General features: G+C 45.8%; 1 protein-coding gene across 3 annotated transcripts in view; it reads right to left on the bottom strand.

Moving 5' to 3' along the window:
* Positions 1 to 376: 376 nt before the first annotated feature.
* The window catches only part of TMEM255A (transmembrane protein 255A), a 31,741-nt gene continuing 7,752 nt past the window's right edge, over positions 377 to 24,365 (bottom strand). Inside the window, exons 3-10 of one of the 3 annotated variants that reach the window (XR_010391025.1) lie at positions 22,162 to 22,224; positions 14,324 to 14,413; positions 12,331 to 12,393; positions 11,540 to 11,628; positions 9,092 to 9,254; positions 7,604 to 7,747; positions 3,786 to 3,945; positions 2,982 to 3,121 (exon numbers count right to left, since the gene is read on the bottom strand). Coding sequence is in view for 2 of the 3 variants with exons in the window: in XM_064518193.1 (XP_064374263.1) it covers positions 2,963 to 3,121; positions 7,604 to 7,747; positions 9,092 to 9,254; positions 11,540 to 11,628; positions 12,331 to 12,393; positions 14,324 to 14,413; positions 22,162 to 22,224 (771 nt within the window). In the remaining variant the exon portion in view is untranslated. Of the gene's footprint in view, positions 3,122 to 3,785; positions 3,946 to 7,603; positions 7,748 to 9,091; positions 9,255 to 11,539; positions 11,629 to 12,330; positions 12,394 to 14,323; positions 14,414 to 22,161; positions 22,225 to 24,365 lie in introns of all 3 variants that reach the window. The other 2 variants (XM_064518194.1, XM_064518193.1) reach the window with 2 other exon arrangements.

Here is a 24,365-nt window from a genome sequence, read left to right as displayed (position 1 = left end):
AGTGGCACTACTGAACAGAGAAAACAGTGAGATTTCAAGTCTTGTGGTTGTGGCTAGAGCAGGGCCTTGTGGCTGCAGAGTAGCACCAGGTGAGCAGCTGGACTGAAGTCAGCGCGCCCCGCTCTGTGGGCAAAACGGCAGAGCTATGAAGTGCGGGGCAGGGGGCAGCTGGGGCTTTGTAAAACACGACTTAAAACATAATGTCTCTGTAGGTATTCCTAGTAGAAGCACTGTTTTCCAATATAGCAAATACAGCTTTTGTTTGTTTGTTTGTTTTTAATGCATGCTGTTATTACATTGAAATTCCGCAACTGCCATTAAAAATGCTTGTAAAACACAGGAAAATTGCTAAAATGTAAAATGCAATTTGTAAATGTTTACAAAATTCACACAATTTTATTTAACTTTGGTAAAGTAATAAAAGGGTACATATGAGTCACAATCTTTACATTCTCATATGAAATGATGGATACAGTGCAGAATATTGCATTTACACTAAATGCGTATTTTTACTCAAGCGGAAGGAAACAGGTCATTGAACAGAAAATCCCACTGGTATTATTTTAAATGTAAAAATGGAATTGTCCTTTGATAGTGAATTTAAAGCAGCAATGTAATTTTTGTTTAAAGAGACTTAGAATGCTTTAGGTTAGATTCATTAAAGGAAAAAAAAAAAGAATTTGGATAACTTCCTAAGGTTAGTATTTCTGTCAAGTCAAAAACAATGACAAAACCATTTCCTTATTATTTCCCTGCTACCCTCAGGAATCCTACTCAGTTTCTTAGCAATATGCTGTAAGTCCTGTCCTGTGGTGTCCTCTCGTCCTTCTAGCCCTATTTAGTAGACAGGCACAAATGGCATAGTATATGCTTGTCAGAAGTGGGACAGGACTGTTACTTCAAAGATGTAGCAATAAAAGGCTTTTTGTTACTAAGAAATTAATGTGCCCTTCAAATTCTAGTTTTTGTGGGGGGTTTTATCAAGAGAAGTATTGCCTATTTTAAAATGCACACAATCTTCTTAACAAGGTTTCATTCAGGCAAACGTAATATAAAATGGATGAAGCCCTAGTATGTTAATTTATTTCCAGTACCCAAATTTATATGCGCTGCACTTCAACAATCAACAAAACAAATCAACAGTAAAACGAAATGTTACCAGGATATGTTCTGCATACATTACTGCTTTAAATCCTGTGAATTGTATTACTTTCTCCAGCCCATTTATTTGTCTTCATTGTTGGAGAAATGTTACACGCTTGCTTCTGGATAAACAGTGTCATCCTTTAGCTTACTAATACACTGATTTGTATTGACAGTGGAATGATAAGGTTAACACATAACATAAAGGCTCTGCAAATGCACAGGATTAAAAACAGCATTATAAAGTGTGGGTGTACTTCGAAAAGTGAGATCAGGGACTTCAGTGCTTATTTTTCATTCTGTCAGAATCTCAAATTTGTTAGGATTACAAGCTCAGAGACAGCGCAATTCAAAATCCAGCTGTTTTTTCCTAGCATGTATACCAATTTTAGATTCTGAAAGCCAGACTTAGCTCTTAGGTACCTTTTTGTCTGTATCAAGGTTGAATGTAAATATAGACAATTTAGGATTAGGGTCCACAATCTGATGCAAAGAAAATCAAATTTTTTGGAAATAAGGAGTAAAACCGCCGATACCTTATATTTATCCCTGAAGTAAGCAGAGTTGAGAATGCTCAGGCTGAGCAGCTCAGATCTGAAAGCTGTCACCTGAAATCACTTCCTGGAGTAGCACCCCACTTTACAGGACACCGTGTCACATAACAAAGCCGACCTCCTTTTGTTATGCAGGATGCATGCAAAATCTGTTGGCATCTAGACCAGTCGGCATAGTCATCAGCTGAAGATTAAATGAAAGTCACAACAATAATTGCAAATTCCTATCAGCTTCATCCTACATGACATGGTATTGAATTTTATCCATGTGAGACTTACATCCTAGAGAACTAGTAGTGGGAGTTCCCTATGTGCAGCCCATAATATAGCTACTAAAACAGTGCTTATTCAGGATGCTGATTCAATCCATTAAAAAAGTTAAAAGTAGTCTTAAAAAAAATTCCCAACCAAATAGAAGGAAAAAAAAAAAGTGTCTTCACTGTATTGTGTTTCAGTGACCTGTGCACAGTTCCTGATGCTCTTTATAGCAATACAAGGAAAATTGAGGCAGTGCAACCACCCAAACTGTTCGATTTCAGCATTATTTATACAAGAATTCTGAGACAGACAACTGCATTTCACCTCCTAGAAGCATCCTGAAATAAACCAGATTGTCTATTAATGTTTACCCTTCAAAAAAAGCAATATTCCAACTGTCCTGCTATGATACACATGAAAATATCCCATGATGTTACCTCCTTCCATCAGTAACAGTGCTACAGTTTGAGAAACCATCCTGGCTCCTCACTAGAACTTCCTTGTGTGCGTGCATAGCCCATAACCAACAAGTGACGTGAGCTAGGTCCTGCAGCCCTGCGATAGCTCAACGTCCGGAAGCCAAAGGCCAAATGAAACAAGCAGCAAGCTGAGCTGTCTGCAAGCACCATCACCTTAAGCAGGGCAACTATTGGTCTTGGCTACCCTTACCTCAGCTTGGCTCAAGATGGAGTAAGGCAGACCAGAATATATCATGTGTGTCGTATCACTTTATTAAAAAACGAGAACCTCACTGTAGAACACAGAGGCTGGAATTTAGGTCACTCGTTACTCACCAACACTGAAACATCAGCAGTATGTCTCCTTCCCCATACCCAGCTGTTAAACCTCTAAAACAAGTCTTGCAAGAAAGAACGGTCCAATCTGGTATTCATATTTGCAATTCTCTTCTTTATCTATCCTCCTGCTCCCTCCCACAGTAAAATATAAATACAAAATGTTCACAATTATTTCAACGGCAAATATTTCCTTCTTCTTTTCCCTGTTCTTTATGGTGTGTAAGGTGGTGGCTTTTCAAAAGGTGGAAAATATGGTGGTGAATAACGAGGAGGCGCATTAGAGGACCACATATAGCTGGGAGATGGTGACACTGACTGGGGGTCATCTGAAAGGCCAGAAGGAGTAGAGGCTGGAAACACGCTGGAATGCTGCAGGGAGAAAGCAAGACGACTGTTGTCAGCATTGCATTTGGAGAAGAGCCTTAAAAGCATTAGGCTTTGCTTAATTTCAAGGATGGTGGTAAATCAATACTTCATTTCCAAGCAATATAATTTTATTAACATTTCAAGACAATTCTGGAAAACATAAGCACATACAAATAAATTTACAAGTAACTTGCTGCATTTGAGGTAAGCACAGACTCTAAGTAAGTTTTCCATAGGATTCCTTAGACTTCTGCTGTTTACCTGCTGCATTTCATAGAGGCTGGACAACTGAATACAGATTAGTTTCACATCTTGAGTTTCACACATCAGCCAGTGGCAACAATGATTAGGCTGTAAATAATTTGCTTTTGTACTGCCTTTTCTCTTTATCACTAATTAAAAAAACCCTAAGTTAATGGCAACAAAATAATGTATTCCTTCAGTTAGCAAAAAGCTTCAAAAGATGGAGAAATGAAATTTCTGCATGCCTGAAAATTAATGCCAGCTCTCAAAAATATCTTCATTATCAAAAATACCTTAGGTCTAAAGTCTTAAGCCATATGATGCTGGCACTATCAGAAACCTGTGAACATGTTGCATTCTGTCCAGAAATAGGCCAGACAAATGAATTCCACATATATAAAGAGACACAGTCTCATTCACTTACATTCACTCCTCTGGCCCCTATGGCCGTATTTTTACTCCTGACAATCATATTCCCAAGCTGTGCTGTGTGTTACCCGCTTTGCCATCTGGTCCGCCCTAATGGGCCACTTGTGGAATAGCGCCTGGAAGGTATTCGGTCACGGTATCAGCACGCTGCGTTACTGAAATAGAGCACGTTATTGCTTTGGCGTTTAGACAGTAAGCACCTTTTCGCCACCCTAAGACTGGCTCGTCTCTTACGCTGGGGGCAGAGACTGTGAATCCGGAATGTGCCCAGCATAAAGCCCTGACAGAAACACAACTGGGGAGGATTTGCACTGTGCTGCTGAGGGCGTGGGAGTGTACGCTAAGGCATCAGCGCTGGAGCAGGGCACTCACGCACTGCGAGGCTGAGCTGCAAACAATATAGGGGATAGGAGGTGACTATACGATTCTGTCTTGGGGGGACAGACGAGGGGGTTGACTGATTCTGCTGTAATAACAGATTGTTTTCAAACAGTATCTTTTTTTTGAATAATGTCACTTCCCTAAAGCTAATCTGTTACAGTTTATTAAGCAGATACCTAATCAATGAAAGCCTAGCTTGATCATCTACGAGTCTAACAGAAAGCCTTAGAAATTGTTCCTCATTCTCATTTAGATAACAATAGCTTTCCCTCATTCCCCAATTCATGTCAAGCCCAATCGCTGGGAGCCCCCAGACAGCAAAGACATTTGGAACGATATCGCTGCAGCGGGCGCAGCTTTTGATACCAGTTAGCGAACGTAACCTTGGGTTTTAAACATTACAAAGCATCTGTGTGTTGCTGCCTAGCAACAGCCATGAGCCTTTGAGGAGAGCTGGCTTTGTTGCAGCTGTAGAGCAGGCCTGACTTGTTTTGGCTTCAGATGGCAGCCTGGTTTTATTAATGAAGCTGGCCACAGGAAAGACTGCGCTCTAATTCTTCTCTTACGAAAGGGAATAAAAGGCAGAATAGGCCACTGCTGTGAGGAAATAAGCCACTCATCTGTATTCACTTTCCAGTGCCAAACTTGGCTCACTAGCTGCAGAAGTCAAAATGCTCAAGGACTGAAACTTTTTCAGCTGATTGTCCCCTGACTGGCCACCAAACCATGCACACAGAGTGAGAAGTAACGTACAGGCCACTGCGTTCACCAGGACCTCCTGCCACATCCCTGTCTAGGCCCATTGCAAAGGCTTGCTGCCTCTGTCACCTCAAACGGTTCTGTTCAGCGGGGTGACATGTCATAAGCCACGAGAATCCAGCTACAGCGCAAACACTAGTGGTATCCGAGTCTTTTGCCAACACTAGCCAGCTTATGCGCCTCCAAAAAACAGAGAGTTGGTTGTGCCATTTTGAAGTTGTGTGAAAGCAGAGATTTTGCACAGGCACAAATATTCCTAGAAATTCTGGTTTTTGGGGGGAGGGTTTTTTGTTTTTTTTTTTTCCCCTTGGGACAGATGAGTGGAATGACCAAGGAGCAGTGTGAATTGGCTAAGTTCTTGCAAGAGGAAATGCAACTTTTGAAAAGGATTTGAGAAGCAAGGTTGGTCCCACTCGATAGGACATGGGGAGCAACACAGGAGAAGGTATCAGGGTGGTTCAGACATTGCTCAGATCACAGAGTAAGGCCTAAGAGAAGAGTCTGCACACCAGACGCCTCTGTGCCATGGGCCCAGAGCACAACTCCTGTCTAGGAATTTAGTTGGCTAAGTTGAATTGTTTAGCCGGCTGAGTCCAAGGTCAGCTCCTTGGCTGATAAGAGCTGCTGTGGAGAGCTACCTGCGCGGGCTGGTGTTCCTCGCCCTTGGGAACTGCTTTTACGCTCAAGCTTTACTGCTGGCCCCCACCTGTGCTAACTGTGAGGGAGCAGTGAGGCCCGGCAACTCCGCAAGGGAAGGTGAGCTGGGAGTGCAGCACGATAAGGCAGGCACAAGCAGCGACCTCGCCAACAAGGAGCCGGGATGCAGAGCAGCAAGTCTGGGTCAAGATCAGGGCCACAGTCAGTGGTCAGGGTCAGACACAGTCCACTGATCACCCAGCAAGTTCGCAGTGACGACGCAGGTCTGAGGTCAGGCAAGGAAGCCAAGCTGGCAGGTCCAGGTCAGGGTCAGGGTCATGGAGGCAGGACCGAGCGCAGATGTAGCTGCTGCGCAGCTGCAATACAGCACATGTGGGGGCCAGCAGTAAAACCTCAGCTTAAAAGCAGTTCCCAAAAGCAAGGAAGGGCAGGTGCTTGCTTCTACCTTTCTTCACAACAGCTCTTATCAGCAAAGGAGCTGCCCTTGGACTCAGGCAGCTACACCCTTTAACTTAGCCAACTCGGGGGGGGGGGGGGGGGGGAGGGGCGCTCTCTGTGCCCTGACACTCAGTTAATGCTTTCACACAGGCCCTCAGGTTTCCTGGAGAATCAGCAGCGCTCGGACCTCGACTGGCTTTCAAAAGTGAGAGTTGGCTACTTTAAATTTTGATTACCTCACACTACACCCACCTTTTGCGCCAACTTCTAAGCCAAAACCTGTGTGTTACCACCGTAGTGAGACGCAGAGAGACTCAACCACCTTTCATCTGGCCAGCTGAGATATAAGCACCAGGAGAGCTCTAGTAGTCCTTTTAGCTGAAAAGCAGGGCAAACCCGCCCATGCTGAGCTCTCTGCTGGTTTGGCTGCAGTACAGACAAACCCAGAGTTAAACAGTGCTTATTATCAGCTGAGCGTCCGACAAGAGAGCTTAGCAGTAGAGCTTGTTTTGGTATATGCTATGGTTGGCATCTTTATAACTGTAGAAAGTTATACAACACAGATGACAGTCCCAGGCTGCACTAATATCAAAGATAGGTCACAAACCTGTATAAACAAGTCCTAGAAATTCTGATGTTGGAAATGTTCAAACGTTTCCAGGAGGCCCTGACAACAGTGTTGGCCTGTGGCACTACCAGTAAAGACAGAAAGGTTTAGATCTAAGTTACCGTTAGGGCACGGCTCTGAGGAAGGAGGTTATTGGTGCACAGCTCTGTGGCTATTAGAGACCACATCTCTTAGCTGATGTCCAAGAACACTTGTTAATTAAGCACTTGTTAATTAAAAAAGCCTCCAGCCGCAATGGTTGCAAAGAAAATGTATGATGTGTTAAATCACTGTCACCACCATGGTAACATCCACCTGACAGAAGAGCTGAGGTAGGAACTCCCCATCCGGTTCAAAAAGCAAAAACTCAGAAGTTGACAGCAAAGTACAAATAACAACACTTTCTAACTGCAGTGCTCCATAACTGCATAATTCCATAACATAAGACGAGAAAGGGGTGCATTACAGTTGAGGTTAGGTTTGCAGAGAGCTACTGGATCTTTTCTTAGACCAGCTGAAGTGTGTGAAAAAAACAGAATAACTTTTCAATCACATACATGTCTTCAGAAACTCAAAAAGCCTACTTCCAAAGGCTCATCTGCCTCTCAGGCATAGCAGTTGGTCTCATAAAAACTAGTACCTGAACATCTTGCTTTGTCTCTACCCTCAGAGCATCGTGGTTGTCACAGGCACTGCCTATTTTTAATGTGGCCTCTACCAATGAATGACAAGGGAGGCAGGTGGCATGTTCTGTTGCCTTCTCTTAGAAAGGAGCTCTCAGGAAAACACTGTCTTAATAGGAGGGAACGCAGCCACGGATCAGTGGTTAATAGGAAAGATTTGGTACTCTCTGCATGAACAGAAGAATTAAGCTATGTAAATGACACAGGAAGTTAGCCCTCCGGGATTTGCAGACCAGGCTACGTTTAACCCTGCAGCTAAATAAGAAAATATCCTGTATTGTTCCATACCTGAAAGTCATACGCAGAATAGGGAGGCAGATGAGGAGTGCTGTGGTAGTAAGTGTTGTAAGATGTCACCTGTGGCCTTGAATAATAAGATACTGAAGGATGCGCATTTTCAACCGTACAGTTCAGCGTAGGGAGGGAGGGAGTCTGTCAAAAAACAAAAAGAGAATCTCAGCCTGCTAACCGGGACCTCATCGGAGTCACAGAAAACTGACAGCTGAATGAAAGCAGAGATGATTTAAAGGAGCAGTGTGTGTCTTTAGGGCCCAATTCTGCTGAATTAACAACTGGCAATCCAGTTTCCTCTTAGGCAGCAGGCAAATCTTGAGGTCATTTCATTCTTTGGCCATCCATTGTTCCCTTTTAGATTCTCCAGAACAAGCCTGGCAATAGCCCAGTGCATGCCAGTACTGAAACAAAATGACTGTTTAGAGTGAATTTTCAGAAATAGCAGAAAGAAACCATTAATTTTGATTACTCTGTTATTTACTGAATTTTGAGATCAGCATATTTCAACTCCTCTTGTACACAGACATTTCTGTACATCTTTTTGCAGTTTCACAGGCTGTCTGGTGTGGACCAAATCTCAAGGACCGCAATGCACAGCTGGGAATGTGCCTCACGTTTTGTTTGGGAAGATTTTGGTAGGTTTGAAAAAAGTGTAGGAAAGTTCATAATTCTGAAATAAGGCACATTTGCCAAAGCGCCCAAGATTTATTTCTAAGAAAAAGATATTGTCAGGACAATGAATGCCCTTTTCTGGGCGTCTTATTTCTTACTATTCCAAATGAGTCACAAGGGACTGACTGAAAACCCCAAATTTACCTATTAAATGCTCGGTTTCCTGCTTGATTTGTCCTCTGCTGAACAAAAATGTATGGAAGGTAACAGACAGTCTGGCAGAGCAAGAGTATTTCAAAATTTGCATTGTCAGAACAGCATTTCTTTCATCATCTGAATCTTGAAATCGCTTATCTGGTTTCAGCCCCAGTTCAATTTCTCAAATTTTGCATAAGTTTTGAGGAAACTAGATGGAGAGTTTCAGCCAAACAGGGCTGCTGAAGTATACTGTAAAACTCAGAACTCTACCACTGCTATAAAATCATCAACTCATAAGCACCCACCAGTGCCAGTCATTTTTTTTCAGGAGGTCAGTGCCATGAAAAGGAAAATCAATTTTTAAAAAACAGCTCATTTTTACTCCTGACATTGCCAATACCTCTGAGAAGGTTCCTTTTGAAAATGCAATTTCCCATTTCTGTTCATCTTTTCTAACTGTGTTCAGGAGGTGACACCAGATCAGAAAACTGAATCATTTTCACTTTCTCCTAACAGTTATTTCATAGCCTTCTTCCTGGCCTGATTGCAGTGATGCATAAATGATTCACTTTGAAATACAATAGCTGTTTGCATGATTCCTTTAAAAAAAAACCCAAAACAATTTGCTCCATTTGTTTCCTTTAATTTACAGAGAAACTGGTACCATCTTACCATGTCTTTAAAGCCTCCAAGTATTGCTGCTGTAATGATCCCTAGGAATAGCCCCACTATGTTCAAAATTGTTGCGGACCAAAGCAAGTGGTAAAGGTGGATGATGTCCTGGCAGCTGCTGACATCAATATATTCATAGTAGCCTCCAGAGATCTCTACTCTGCTGGATTAGGAAACAGCAACAGTAAAAATATGTACCACGCAGTAAAATTTAAGCAATTCCACCAGAGTAAAATGCATTCTGCAATTTAGTGATAGCCTGGGCCTAATTTCTGAGGGAAAGGGATTAAAGCCTGCTAGATTCCATCCTTGAGGCATCTGAGATCTCCCTGCACGACAGTGGTAGAAGAGCTTGATCTGTGAAACAAACAAGTCCTGCAAGCCCTCCAAATGCCAAAATGCCCTTGAGTCTGAATCTGCCTCTTATTTCTATCATCTGAAATCTCCTTAGAGCCAGACCTTCATCCTGGAGGCTTCCCAAGTGTTTTAGAAACCAGTCCTGGAATTAACCAGGGAAATCAGGCCACGTCCTGAGGAATGGCAGCTGTCCCTGAGGTGCACAACACCAGCAGCTTCTTGCAGTGACGACAGCAGCTGGGTGGGACAAAAGTAGAGGACAGCACAGCTGGCGTCCTGGCACAGCAGGGCATGGCCATGAAATACGGCCTTCTCGGCCCTCCGTGCTCCAGGTACCCACCCTTTGCAACTCTATAATGGCATGGGCTGGCAGGACCCTTGGGACCCTGGCAGAGGTCCTTCTGCTAACATTTTTAAACTTTTCCATATGTAGAAAAGAGACAGAGAAAACTCAGTTGAATCATATTTAGGAATGAATCATTATTTTGGAATAGGGAGAGTAGCTCTTGCCAATATGTGGGTCAGAGTCTTACACGCTGGATTCTTCAGTAATGACTTCTCTCTGATTGCCACTTGGGGCAACAGACTGGCTTTTGGTGTAAAATATCAGAGGTAGTGGACTGCAGCAAATACCCCTTAAGAAAACATACATCTCAGGAACAAACAATTCTAAGGGCTTATGAATGACTTATCTCCCAGTTCACATATGGGGTGAGGATCAAACCACACAAGGCCTTTGAGAAAACTGAGAAGAACTGCCTCATATTTAAGGTCAAGAAGCAGGAGCCTGGAAACGAAAAGATCCAGGCTCAGCTCCCCAGCAGACTCCCTGTAAGGCCTGCAGGAACCTGCACCCTTTCACAAAAGCCATTCTCCTTCCCTCATTACTAAATGTCAGTTTCTTCTTTTCCTCTTTTTTTGTGTCATTTGTGTAGCACCAGGTAAGATGAAGATTGTAACAACTGGGTGGAAAGTGAGAGGCAGGACCCTGAACCAACCTGATTAAAAAAAGAGGAATGATATGGAACAGTTACAAGTATTTCTACTCCTCTAACTTCTCTGTGCCTTATTCCCTTCACGTAGTAAAGAGGAATGTGTTCTGTAAACTGTCCAAGGAAGGTATGAGCTTCACCTCTCCGTAGTGGTTAGCACAGAAATAAAGTCCTACAGGCCAGAGATCAGGGATTACCCTTCCCAACACACCAAATCACCCTGCCCCAGCAGCATTCTTTGATCTAGCCTCCACCACAGTCAGCATCGTAAGTGGGGGCCAGCCCAACTAACTACTAGCAGAGATATTAAGGTTTAAACAGCCCTAGGCAAGAAGCAGCACTAAGAAAATCAGTTTGCTAATTGGCTACTGACACACATTAGGCGCTCCAAATGACACGCTGCAGTGCATGCTGTAAATTAAGTTAGCTTAGGCACATTAGCCAGATTTAACGATAGTGTGATCACCATGCTGTGGTGTTCTGCTGGTAACTACCCTCCTGACATCTCTGCAAAGTGCCCATGCACTTTTCAACCTTTTGTGACCACGAAAGACAGACGTTCACTGGGCAGAAAGGAAACTGATTGTGAACATGCAGGTAGCCCTAGCCTGGGAACTTTCCTCCCTGCTACCAGGGGTGGGGGACAAAACAGTGATAAAGATGAGGAAGAAGAGTATTCCAGTTTTTATACCTTCAATCTTCTGAAACAAAATAAAACCCAATCAAATAGTGGTGCCAACAGAGAAGGAAGGTGTCAGAACAAGGGGCACTCAGTAGGGGAAAAGCTGGGGAAAACAACAAGAATGGCAGTACCAGGAACTCCTGCCCTCTTCGCTTTTCCAGCTGGGCTGGCCTGTAGCATGCTCACGTGTAGTTGGGGTGACTTCAGTGTATTTCACAGACCCCTTTATTCTTACTTGCTCACTCTTTGACTGGGAGTCTTGCAGCAAGCAACCATAATGTAATTCCTCTTTCTGCAACAGCTGTCATTAATAAATACTTTGTTTAGGCCTTATCCTGTCCCTTCGAACACCTGCAAACCAGTATGACCAGTGCTTGCTCTTCCCGTGGCCAGGAATGGTATGTTTAGCTTACTCACTTTCCACAGTTGTACAGGTCACAGCAGAAGCAAGTGTTGGTTTTTATTTTGGGTGTGCAGGGTGCACGGCGTTGTGGGTGACAGATTGCCTGTGTGAATTCAGAAGAAATACAGAGAGGATACACATGAGGATACAACCACCACACAGTTTCTAATGCTATTTGGCCTGCTCGATATGTAGATTTTGCACTGGTATCAAGATTAGCCCCAGGCACATTTTTCTCTCCTTATCTAGCAGTACAGCTCCTATGAAGTATACAGTTACACAGGAATAAAGATGCACTAAACTAAAACAGACCACCCTTCCATGGGGAAGTCATAGATAAGCACGTGCCTGCATAGGAAGGGGGTTGTGCAACTTTTACAAACAGACAAGACCTTGCTGAACTAAAACTCTTCCCCAGATAATAAAAGCCATTAAACAGCAGAGGCACAAAGGAAGATGCATGCTCTTTATATACACAGAAATTACTGTTGTCTGGACTCTCAATCCACCATCCTGCTGCTCCTGTAATGCATGGATTGCTGAAGATCCATAGAAACTGGTGCATTTTTCTCTCTCCCATCACCTCCTCTCTACCAGCTCCTTCATTAGCATGGCTGTGCCAAATACGCAGCAATACCCACACTGACTTTCCCAGCACCTCACTCACTCGCAGGCCCTGCCTCCCACCATCTCCTCGATGCGCAGAGCTTTGGGGAACAAGAGCGACAGCCCGGCAGCTGGTTTCTCCACCTGCAACACGAAGCCAGGCCCTTCAAGGAGACAGTGTAGTAAAGCCAGCTCTCACCTCTGGTGGAGTTGTACTCTTGGAATAATACTGACATCGTCCTGCATACAGTGGCCTCAGATCCTGCCGAAGAAAAAATACTAGACTTAGTGTTGCATTATAATCAAAACCAGAAACGGCAATGCTCTCACATCAGGACCTGAATGCAGTGGCTCTTCAGTAACCTGGCAGCCTCCCCCCCCAGCCCCAGATAATTTTTAACTCTGGTCTTTTGAGGCATGTGCTTATTGAAGTTAACGTGGGAGGAACAGGCTCTTGAGCTGGCCTCCTTTGGGTGACGGCAGCCACCCTGAACTGAATTATTTTTTCCTCATTTCCCCGGCACATCCCAGGGCTGCCTGACATGTTCCTGGGGGTTCTTCACGCTGACTCATAACAACCTGCCATTAAATTGTTGCTAAAATTGTCTTTCTGGGCTCTTCAGGGAACTATGGGAAAGCTCTGGGGGATCAATAGCTCAGCCTGCAAACAACGTGCATTAAAGTCTCACTTGGGGCAGCCTGTACCCCAGGCCAAAACCTCAGAGAAAGCAACACTAAATTTGTACCAGGGTCAGCAAGGACGGTCGTAGCTGCCCTCCTCCTGTGCACCCTGGTTACCGCGCTATGGAAACAAACCCTCGCTCAAGGCCCTTCCTGCGAGCAGTCAGACTTGCTCTGTGGGTGTCTGAGCCAAAGCTTACGGTGGCAAGCCACGGCAGCAGCAGGCAAAAGGGAACACTATGTGCTGGGGTGGCAGGAGCACATCTCAAGTGAGATGATGACATTCTTGGACGGTTAGGAGGTGAAGTGAGGCCAAATTCTGTTCATTAATCAAGAAGCAGAAACCAGAGCCCTCGTCATTCCAACCGCACAGCTCTCGCTGCCACAGACACACAAACATCCCCGCGGCTGGCAGGGAGGAAGTGCCAGTTCATGCCGTTACCCAGCCCACGAGGTCAGCATCCAAAATCACAGACTAAGTCTGCGGGGCTCATACTCCTGTGGCCAGGATCAGCCAGGAGTCAAAAAGAGCATCACATTTTCATCAAAGCTAATGCTTCACATGTCCTTGAAATGGGGGTCAGAGATCGCCAAGTCCTGCCCATCACATCCAGACAGATGGTGACCTATCACGCAGCTGAGCTGAGCTACCCTTTGCTCTGTCAGCAAATCCTGCCGTCAAGTCATCTTTACCGTTTGGACGCTCAGAGGCAAGAAAGAGGAGTCTGTTTTACAAGGAAGAATAAAGAGCCAGCTGACACATGGAATTTGCATTTTGTGGGTAATTCTGACCTTCCAAAATTCCTTTCCATTCTGACTACAAATAAACCTCCAAACTATTTTTAATACCATTTCACCAAAAATTCCAAAACCAATGGAAACCAAACAGCAGAGATGTGGAGAAAAAAATATCTGTTTGCAGTTATACATTTCAATTTAAAACTTGAAATGGAATTACGTTTTTTCATTTTTATAGTAATACTTTGAGGTTTTTGCATGTCCCACTGTACTTGTGATTGGTCATCACAGCACTAGCTCTTCTTTTTTTTTTTTTTTTTTTTTTAAAGTCATTGAATGGAAACTCAGAACTGACTGAAAGTGTTTCCTGTCTACAGTGTAACACTTCAGTGACCTTCATATCAAATTGCTTCATTTTACTACAACATACAGTGGTTCAATTAGTATTAAGAACGGCTTCTACCAAAAATAAGATGAATGTTACGGCTTGTACACTGTCACTTTGCAATACTCATAATTCACATTATACGTTACTAACATACTAAGCATATACAAAAACACTAAAGCAAAGTGTTAAGATCTTAATGCTTATTGCTCATTTCAAAATATTTCTGTAAAGCTGATACATCGCTCTAAACTTTTGGACTTATAGCAGCATTCAGCACTTGATATATTCATAAAGCGAAATGTGGTCTGATGCTGAACGTAGGCACAACGCTTGTCTTCCTCGAGTAAAAGTATTGCAGGACCCCTGTTCTCCCGGGAGCACTTACTATGTGCCTGGCAGCAAAGACTCCGTCTACTATGGCACAGCAGAACGCAGCAATGACGCCAAAGCTGATGAAGACGATCGATGCAACCAGCTGAGAAAGGAAAACAAAGCAAAGTATCATCTGCCTCTCCACAACCAAGTGTTTCATGCCCTTTCCACAAGGATTTATAAACCACAGTCAATAAGCCCTCAAGCAATCGATGGCCCAAATGTTTGCCCAGGCTGCACAGACTCGTCTCATTGAAATCAGTGGGATGTGTGTCTCAAAGGAAAGTCTGTCCTTAAGCGGACGTAGAGGCACTGCAGCAGCAGTAGCAGCATCTTACCAGACCGGATCTCTGGGGAACTGATACTGTAATGTAAGTTTATCCATGATTCCCAGGTGCTAACCTTACGCTGTAGGTACACCTCCTCTCCTGGCTGCCGCTGTCCTTAACTCTTCCCTGGAAAGAAAGGAGGCATTTTCTTCTCCCTCCACCCCAGAGAGCTGCCGCGAGAGCTGCTCACCATTTCAGCCCATGAGCCACATTAGCTTCTGCTGAAGCCAGCAATGGCCACAAGACCTCGGTGAATGTAAGGGCTGAGCTGTAGCACGGCGATGGATTGAGGGCAGTAGCTTCTGCTGGCTGACTGGCTGGGTGCACAGCCGTCATACTATAGGAGGGGTTTGCCTCAACAGCCAAACATGGACTTATAGGGTTGGCTCTCAGGTTTTATTCCCATGACAAGTGAACTAAAATAAGTTGTCTCTTGTGCCTGAATGCATTCACCACCCTTCCTCACCTATAGGTCAACTATAATGCTGTAAGAACACAGGACCTTGTTGCATGGGAACCTCTGTGGTGGGACTGGGCATTCAGGAAAGAATGCTTTTATGCAGGTATATGCACAAAAACATGAGCCAGCCTACACTCTCACTGCAGCCTGGCTAGGCTCCTCTGTGCCACTTAACCAGAGTCAGGCCCTGAAGGGCTGCTGCAGGGACAGCCCACAGGGGCCCCCCGCTTGGAGGGGCTGCAAGAACAGACCTCTCCATCTTCAGCTCAAGGAGTAAAGTCAGACACACCTGATCCTCCTTTGCTAGCCCTATCCTGCCAGTTTTTAAAATTAGGGCTAAAGCATTCAGAAAATAAACCAACAGTACTCAACCTTCAACCCAGACATGCAAAATGAGAAGCCTCTACTCCCACTACCCTGCTTTAAAACCCCCTCTGCGTAAGCGCCAGCATTCAGCTGGAGGAATCACACACGAACGCCAATGTGACCTCTCCTTGCTCCTGTGCTGCAGCTCAGCCTCTGCCAAAACACTACAGACCACTTCTCCACAGGTGAAGAGCTCATGATGCTGATCATCACCCTGCCAAAACACCGCCAAGGATATTAACAGGCTTGTGGAGGGAAAGGCAAGTGTGGCATTCAAATGTGATTCACTTCCAGTGTCTGCAAGGTGCTAAATATCAGGGGTTTGCCTGAAGTGAACAGAAGGGAGACACTGAACAGGGAGACCAAAAGAAGGGGATCACTGAGGGGCGAGAGAAATATTTTGTCCTCATTTAGCTTTTGCCATCCAGACAATGCAGTCCCATAAACAGGTGCACAGACAAAGACATAGCTTGGGGAACAGCAGCATTTCCCTTTGAAGAAGGGGAAGCTTTCCCTTGAAAGCTTTAGTGGGTTTTTCCCCAGTGGTTTTTCACTCTTGTGATGCAGCCTTCAGTTGCTGATCTCTGGCAGCTGTTAGGAGCAGCTCCTCCACAAACACAAAGGTGGTTTAAAAAAAAAAAAAAAGCTTTGAGCAATAGTAAAATATAATAATATAAACACAAAAATAACAACTAGCCTGGCCAGCACTGACAGATACCTTGGATCTCCTGGCATGGCACGTATTTATTATAGAGACCCAGGTGCCACAGTTATGGGGACACTTCAAAATCTCAGTTCCTTTCACTACACAGGGATCTAGTCCTCAGGAAGACAAACCAAAACCCTTGATAAACACAAGCCAGAAAGGACCTAAACGCATTTTTAAAGTATCTCAGGATTTGTAAGTTAACCACACCATTTTTACCCAAAACTCCCTCAGCGAGACGTGGTTACCGAGAGCTGACATTACCTTCCTGCCCTTGCTGCAGCCCCTGGTCAGCTGTGTGCTTGCAGGCAGGGGCTCGGCAGGTCCCTGCCCGTTCATGCTCCTGCCTGTCAATATGATCCTGAAGAAAAACAGGTCATTTCTCTGTCTGAAACACCCTTTTTCTCTCGCACTGGTTGAAGTGGCTCACAGGGAGAGCGGAAAATCCCCAAAGGCCCTAGAGGTGGCAGGGGTGAAGCAGGGTTTCTCTCTCCCTCTCTGCAGATGATGCGAAGCAGCCACAGGAGGTTGTCTCCTGGGGGCATGAATCAGCTACAGAAACCGGGGAAGCAGCACTGCGGGGAGCGAAAACCCAGGCTGGTGTGTGGACACATCTATGTCCATCCTGTCCACACAAAAGCAGACCAAGGGCCAGAGTCTGTCTGTCTGCTGGACCGATATTACCAAATAACAGCTTGCACCATAACCAGTGCCTCCTTGGACTGGAAGAAAGGCAGCGAGACAATGCAAATGGCTGCGGTGGAGAGATCCGCGAGACAGCGAGCAGGCAGTCAGCCTCAGATCGCTGCTCCGGCTGCACCGCGGGGGACTGATGGCAGCAGAACAGAGCCGTGCCGCTCGGCTCGCTTTGATGGCGCAGGCCAGAGGCACCTCCGCAGGCAGGGCGCTCGCGAAGGCGAGGGCAGGCAGCTGCCGCCCCTCTGCCCCCAGGACGCAGCCCTGCTCCGGAGCGGCTGCCTGCGAGCGCAGCAGTGAGCACGCCCCGCCAGATGCCTCCTTAGCCAGACTTGTAAGTGGAGCAGCTTGAGCAAGGCCAGCATCAAAACCTGTACGGCAGGAGACTGGCGGAGGCGGGACCGCAGCTGACTCAAGGTGCTACCACACATTTCAATGACACAAGATCAGAGAGGAAGATTTAAGAGAAAACAGGAGGGTAATGAGGCAGAGGAGGGCTGAGATGGAATAAGGGAGTAAGACAGGAAGAAGAGCCAAAGAAACTGAACAAGAGGGCTCAGATGAGTGCAAAGCACCAAGGAAATGCTCGCTTGCATTTTTCCTCCCACAAATGAACCAGAGAGAGGCCTAAAAGATGCTCCACACAGTTCCCCCCGGGCCGCCAGGAGGTGGCTCTGGTGGTGGGAGGGAGGCGTTCGCCGCACTGGGAAGGATCACGGAAACACCTCAAACTCATCAGAGGGGGAAGGGGATGTTTCTGCATCCCGCAGTCAAGACCTGCCACGCGACAGCAACGTCCATGCACAGACCACGCCAACCGGTGCAGCAGGAGCGGAGGTGCCGGAGGGCTCACCTGGGGCAATGGGAACCCTCCCTCTACAATCGCTCGTTTTCATCAGTTTCAAAAGAGGAGAAAATAAAGCAGTTTTCTAGATGAAGCAAAGTATCCCAGACTTCCACGGCCCCACTGCAAATAAAAACTGCAGCGGCAGTTAGAGCAGATTGTAAAATTAATCCCATGAGCATACAAACAAGTTACTGTCACTAGCAACAAGCTGCTATTGCGAAGTATCAGGTCCTGTGCTGGGAACCTGCTATTTCTATTAGCTGTCAACACTAGCATCTCCTCCCCACTCAGATCCATTTCATGCCCATGTCTGGAATACAAATTACACTATCAATTGTAACAGTTGCACCGATTCACTGCCACAGCCAGGGAAACCACAGAACAGGAGAAAGCACAGCTTCTCACAGCCTCTGTGGAAGGAACGGCTTTTGCGGCCTAGGCTAGTCTGTACAAATTTCAGCTTTTCTCTGTACTTCCCTTTGTCTCATACGTGCATGAAAGAGGATATGTGCCCTGGGCAGCATGACTCCGGGGGGCAGGAAGAGAGCCAAACGCCAAGGATATTTGTTTACCGCCTTGCAGACTGGAGCTGCTGATATGATTGTTTAAAAAGACAGAAAGTTAATGGTGATATTTTCACAACAGCCCTACCTGCTCTAGGATCTAAGGACCTGGTGTTAGAAATGGGTTTGCCAACTTTACATAAATGGGATTTTCTCACTCTCAGCTGGAGAAAAAAAAAGCCTGAAAACCAAACACTGAAAATTTATGAGACATTAAAGAAAATCAGAAGGCAAATTAAAACATATGAATGCATGTTAAAAATCCCATGTTTTTCAACTAATCTCATGATTTGTCAACATGATTTTTGACTTGGAGCTGGCAATACTGTTGTTAAAAGCACAAGTCCCTTTTAAGAGCCATGTAATATTAGCTATTTGTCTTAATGCACGTAAGTCCCAACAAAATCAGTTACTCAGCGCAGATTTCAGACACAAAAAGACAAACTGGTTTTGGATAACGCAGGAACCATAAAATAGGAGTTTTCTGGTCAGAAGTTCCCTCTGGGCCACACTCCAGCAATACGTGGGCCATGAAGCTGTTGGTAATTACTTTTCCATGGCAGGGACGGCTGTTACGAAGCCATGTAAAATGCTGACTTGTCATGTGAAAACTGCTGACCACGTAGCTCCTGTATAAATCCCAGCTGCCTGCAACGCGGGTGCGCAGTCTGGGCTGTGTCTGCGCGGGCAGCCAGCGTCTCTGGAGGAACCAGCTCTGCTGAAAGCTTTCCCTCGGTCTGACAAGTGGGAAGTGCAGACACGTGGCATGAAAGCCAATACGCCGGGGTGGCAAAAACGAGAGAGGGCTATTTCTGTCGGCAGACAGCAGAGAATTAAGGGGTGTCTGTTAGTTCACCTTGTAGCCAAATTGGCTCAGTCAATTCCTCACGTTCCCCAGCCAACTTATGGGGAAAGTGTGCACAAGAATACAGCTGTACAAGCTGTGTTTAGTTTAGGGGTGACTGAATAACAAGCAACACCCCTTGACTTTTACTAACCTAGCACACTGGGGAGCTCACAGAAATTAAAAAAAAAAAAAAAGAATCCTGCACTGCCAGTGGTATTACAGAAAGATGTAACGGAGAAAAAAATGCCACTGCAAAACTGAATGCTCCTGGGTAAGAAGGAGGCTTGAATAAAGTAAGGGGACAACGAGCAAAGGCTATTCGATGCCCTCGCTGCTGTCAGCACAGAGACACGCTACCCTGCAAACCTAGGAGGCCGTGATGCAATGCTCGCAAAGCTGTCATGCAGACTTTGCAGGAAGGGGCACAAAATGATACAGAGATGAAAAGAATAAACTCTGGCTACCTAGGGCTTTTTAGAAAACAAACGAACAAGTCAAGTCCAAGTCACACTGTCATTTATGCACAGTCCTGTGAAGAATGTATAATATCAGTCAGACTCTTCTCAGTCTGACTCTGATATGCTCCTAATACACAATGAGCAAGAGCCCTGGAAATCCTGCTAAGACAGAAGAAATGGGACATGTTGCTTTTGCATAGCCAGGAGAAAAAAAAAAAAAGAAAAAAAAAATCAGGAAACCCACCTACCCTGGGCCCTGTCTGACCATGGGAAAGGAAGTCATCTTCTCCTTCAGGGTCTGCCTCACCTCACTTCCTCCTGCCACCGCTCTGCTCTGCAGGCAACACATTACTTGAAAAGCAAAGGGCAGAGCACTGCCCAGCCTCTGGTTTAGCAGAAGCAGGAATTTCTCCAGACAACCTCTGCAGCTCGGCCAATTGGCCTTAGCCTTGGTTGGCAGCACACCCTGCTATTTGATCCCTGAGCCTCTCCATGAAGGCAGCTCCATCGCTGTAAAAGCGTGTAGCAGTGTCAGGCGAGCTGGACAGCCCACAGGGACAGGCAGCTGCAGTACAGTCCCACCCCTTGCCCCAAGAAACCTTCATACCGGGAAGGCTTGAAGGATCTTGATGCCAAAGGATGGGGTAATCACTGGGGAGGAAGGTGGCTGCCGCTGTTCTGGGGTGAGTCACGCCGAGCCAGGAGCCAGGCAGGTCCACCTGGCTCTCCAGGAGCAGGACTGCACATCCCCACACTACCTCCAGCCAGCTGCCTGCACTGAGCAGAGAAGACTGGCTAGGAAAGCCTGAGCTTGACAGCCTGCGGTGACTGCCAGCTACCAGCTTCCTTTGATCTCTCTCTGCCCACACCTCTGTTTTTTTCACTAGTTTTCCCCCAAAGACTTCCCCCACACTGAGCCCTGTTACTGACACCCCCAAGCGCTACCACCACTAAGTTCAGGCACGGGCAGGAAGAGGAGGGGGGTGTGAAACAGCATCTGCAAGATGTGTCTGGAGTCATCAGAGACGCAGCCAAGTCCACACATCTCCTGTGCTTGCCAAAAGCGTGTAACCTGGGCCACCTCTGTCCCTCAAACCTCAGCGCAAGCTCAGTTACATCAGGTCAGCAGTGCTGGTCTCATCTGTTTTCTGTGTTATCATACATCCACTGCCCACCTGCTCCCCGCTGAGTGCTGCTGGTCACAACCCAGAGCCAGCTCCCATGGGATGGGGCAGCAGAGCCGCGCGCGACTCCACCCAGAGCTGCCTAGACAGTGGCTGCCTGGCCCCATCCCGTGAAACCCTCCTCACAGGCCGAGGAGGGAACCGGAGGCAGAGGCAGAGGTGTCCACAGGTAGAGGTGACAGAGCCAGATGGTTGTTTTGGCGCTCATGGGCTGGAGTAAAGGGTGGCAGCACCCTCCTGCGAGCCCTGGGCAGAGAGCTGGGCTCTGGCCCATGCCTGTCTGGCGGCTGGGCAGGGAGGCGGGGGCAAAGCGGTAACTGTCACCGCATAGAGCCGTCCACGCCGCGGCCCCAGGGCCTTCTCCTGGTGATGTGCAGGGCCCAGGCAAGGCCACGGCAGGTCACGCATACGCCGCCCACCGTGCGTGTTGGCGACTCCTTACAAGTATGAACTGCTAACTGTAACTGGCACAGAGCATGTTGGGAGAAGACCGAGCGCAGAGATGCTGGTAAATACCCAGACAGCCCTCAAAGCCAGAACACTGAAGCAACAAGATGTTTATTTGCCCTAGGGCTGCTACGAGAGTTATGATAAGCGCATCTTGTCTAGCCAGCACCTTCTATGCTTTCCACACTCTCAGTTGCTGCATTACAGCATGCAAAGTCTCTAGGTCTTGCTTCCCATTTCAAGAGGTGTTTGGAAACAAGGACCAGAAACATACACGCTTATCAGCAGTGCAGGAGAACTTGGCTGCTCTTCAGTTACACCATGCTTCACCCTTTTCATCAGGTCAATACCTCAGTGACTCATTCTCTAGAGACACCTAAAGCAGAGACCTCTAAGTACACATCCCCATGAGTGGCTTTCTGCTGGGCCCTGTATGGGCTTTCACTTCCACTCTGTGGGACTGGCTTTTACACCACCTGCTTGTTCTTCTTTTCTATCCTTTCTTCAAATAGAAAGTAGCCGAAAGCAATTTTTCCAGAGCCCCAAACTGACAAGATTTAAAATAAATATATTTATCTTATTTAACACATTACATATCTCGCACTGTAACAACTCTACAGTAAAAGAACTGGGCATGAGTCTATGAAGTGTTGAGTACCCCGAAAATCCCACACACTCAAATTTGAACCCCTGAAAGATCCCACTGAGTTCAATGAGACTGTGTATAGTCACTCTGTACCTCTGTGAGTGTTTTTTAAAACTTAAAAATGTCAGAGTTAACAACCTTGTTCTCCTTGGGCTGCCAGAAACCATCTCTAGTTCTCAAGAAGCATACAACATCAGCCTGGAAGGATTAGGAAAAGGAACAACACTCTTTCTTTATAAACAAAATTTCTTTGAGTTATGGTTAATTTTTTTAAAAAGAGTCTACATAGTTGGTGAACTTACCATTTGCCTTTTGTTTTCTATCAAGTTTGATCCAATTATTCCAAGAAATGACCCAAAACCAAGCTGAAAAACAACATATTGTTAGCATTTAAATCAGGAAGATATCCAACATATTTCACATGCAGACAGAACACAACTAAATCCAGAAGCAGCAAAAGAACATACTGTGAATGTGTGAGCACTCCTCCTTCAGCAAGGAAATCAGTGGAGTCTCTCACTAGCTAGAACTGTCAAGCGTATCACTTATATGACACTAAAAGCATGTGTAAAAACCAAAAGGATGAACTTGAATTCACCTCCCTCCCCATTAAGGCTGAGAAATGAGTGGTGGATGAAAATGTGTGTTGCTGTTTTGGAACAACCCCACAAACATTCAGAAGCTTCTGGATGTGAACCTAGCAGTACCATACCACTAGCATTTGCAGGACCAGCCACGGGTGACCACACCAAGGGCGTGAGCAACCACTTAAGTGTTTGACTCAACAGAAAATTTCTTAATGGGAAAAGATTTAGCAATCACTTGCTTCTTCCACTCCCCCCTCATTTGCAGGGAGGGGAAGTCCAATGCACCAGAGTCTTTTACCAGAAGAGCTCACACCACTCCAGTGAATAGAACAGTCCAGCAAAAGCATCTTTCCTTGCTACTGTAACTGGCAATTATGTTTTTATTTCAGCTCAGTAAAGTCCATTAGGAGTGCAATTTCCTATCCCCTACTTCCAAAGCCTTAAACTATTGGCTATACTGGAGATGCTTCTAGGACAGAGTAGACTTCGGCCAGGCCAGAAACAAGGACTTTAACCTGGAACAGTAGACCACAAGGGAAGTTCTAGAAGTACTTCTGTAACCATCACAACTAGAAAGGTCTTTGATCAGCCCATAGCATATGCAGCTCTGCTTCTAGGGGTCAGCAAACTGAGAAATGCTGAAAAAGTCCTACAATTGCCGTTGCCCACATTAAGCAGACTACACATCCATTCGATAAACTAGAGGAGGTGATGAAGATCTGGATGAGGATGCTAAATAACTGACCACTTCTAAAGCAGCAGAATAAGGCAGGAAACAAGCTGCAGTGATTCAAGAATGGGCCAGCTAACCTGGAATTGATGTTGTAAAATCTAGGAATGAGAAACAAAGGTTTAACAAATCCAGTATTAACAAGCAGAAACACACACAGAGATTAGCAGACACAGACATGGTGAGAAGCTGGACTTCGATCTTCTCCCACTCTGCTTAGCTCTGTGATATTTGGTGCTAGTGCCAGAGGCGGTAACGGGCATTGACTCAAACAGTGCAGGATCAAAGCAGAGCAGCCGATCGGGCTGCTGCTTCCCAGCGGCCTGCCTTGCACTCCTCTCAGACACCGCTGTCCTCCCATCAGGGACCGTTTAACTACCATGGCGTGCAGCATAGCAATGAAGCCAGGCACTGCTCAATGCTGGGGCAGCAGGCAGACAGGTGCAGAGAGCTGGCGGCATTGCTGAACCAGCCCAAATTCATCTGCCAATGCTTCTGGGCTGGACCCTTATTAATACAGCTAGTCTTCTATCATTATTCTTTTGCTCAGCTTAGGCAAGCAACAATCCCCACCTTCCCCATGTTATGGGAGTTTTACAGACCAAAACCTGGGAGATCCAGACATTAACAGCAACAAGGATCCTGGTACTATTTTTAGTCTGGTGGTGTTTAGTAGCAGGAAAGTCGTTTGGCAACACATGCACCTAAGGCAAACATTGAAGAAAACCATTTTGTGCCCTTTGAGCTTGATCCAACACCCAACTTTTCCAAAAGAAACTTCCACTTGGTGATTCAGAGCAGCACAAACCGAAAGGTGAAAGACAGATAATTCAAGGTAAAAGAACAAACTGGAGTGAAGCTATACATCCAACAGGCAAAGACCAAATACATCAGTGGAGTCATCCTGCATTAAAGGGAAAAAACATGTGTTTTTCCACTGATGGGACAAAGGGACCTTCATTATCTGCATTGCCGGTATCACTGTTATCTGCTGGTGGAGATGATCCCCTGAGATGTCTGTCTGAAAGGAGCAGAGGCTACAACTGAATGCGCTTTTCCACAGTAAATCCTCAGGCAGATATATTTAATAAGGAATCACTACAGAAGAGCTTTGCCAGCCAAAGCCTAAGAAAGGTCAGTCATTTATACTGATGCTGGAAGCTGAACCTGGAGGCAGCACGTGTCTCTC

Source organism: Dromaius novaehollandiae, chromosome 11, assembly GCF_036370855.1.
Source record: "Dromaius novaehollandiae isolate bDroNov1 chromosome 11, bDroNov1.hap1, whole genome shotgun sequence".
Lineage (NCBI taxonomy): Eukaryota > Metazoa > Chordata > Aves > Casuariiformes > Dromaiidae > Dromaius > Dromaius novaehollandiae.
Note: the sequence above shows the minus strand (reverse complement) of the source record. Positions and strands in the feature narration are given on the sequence as shown.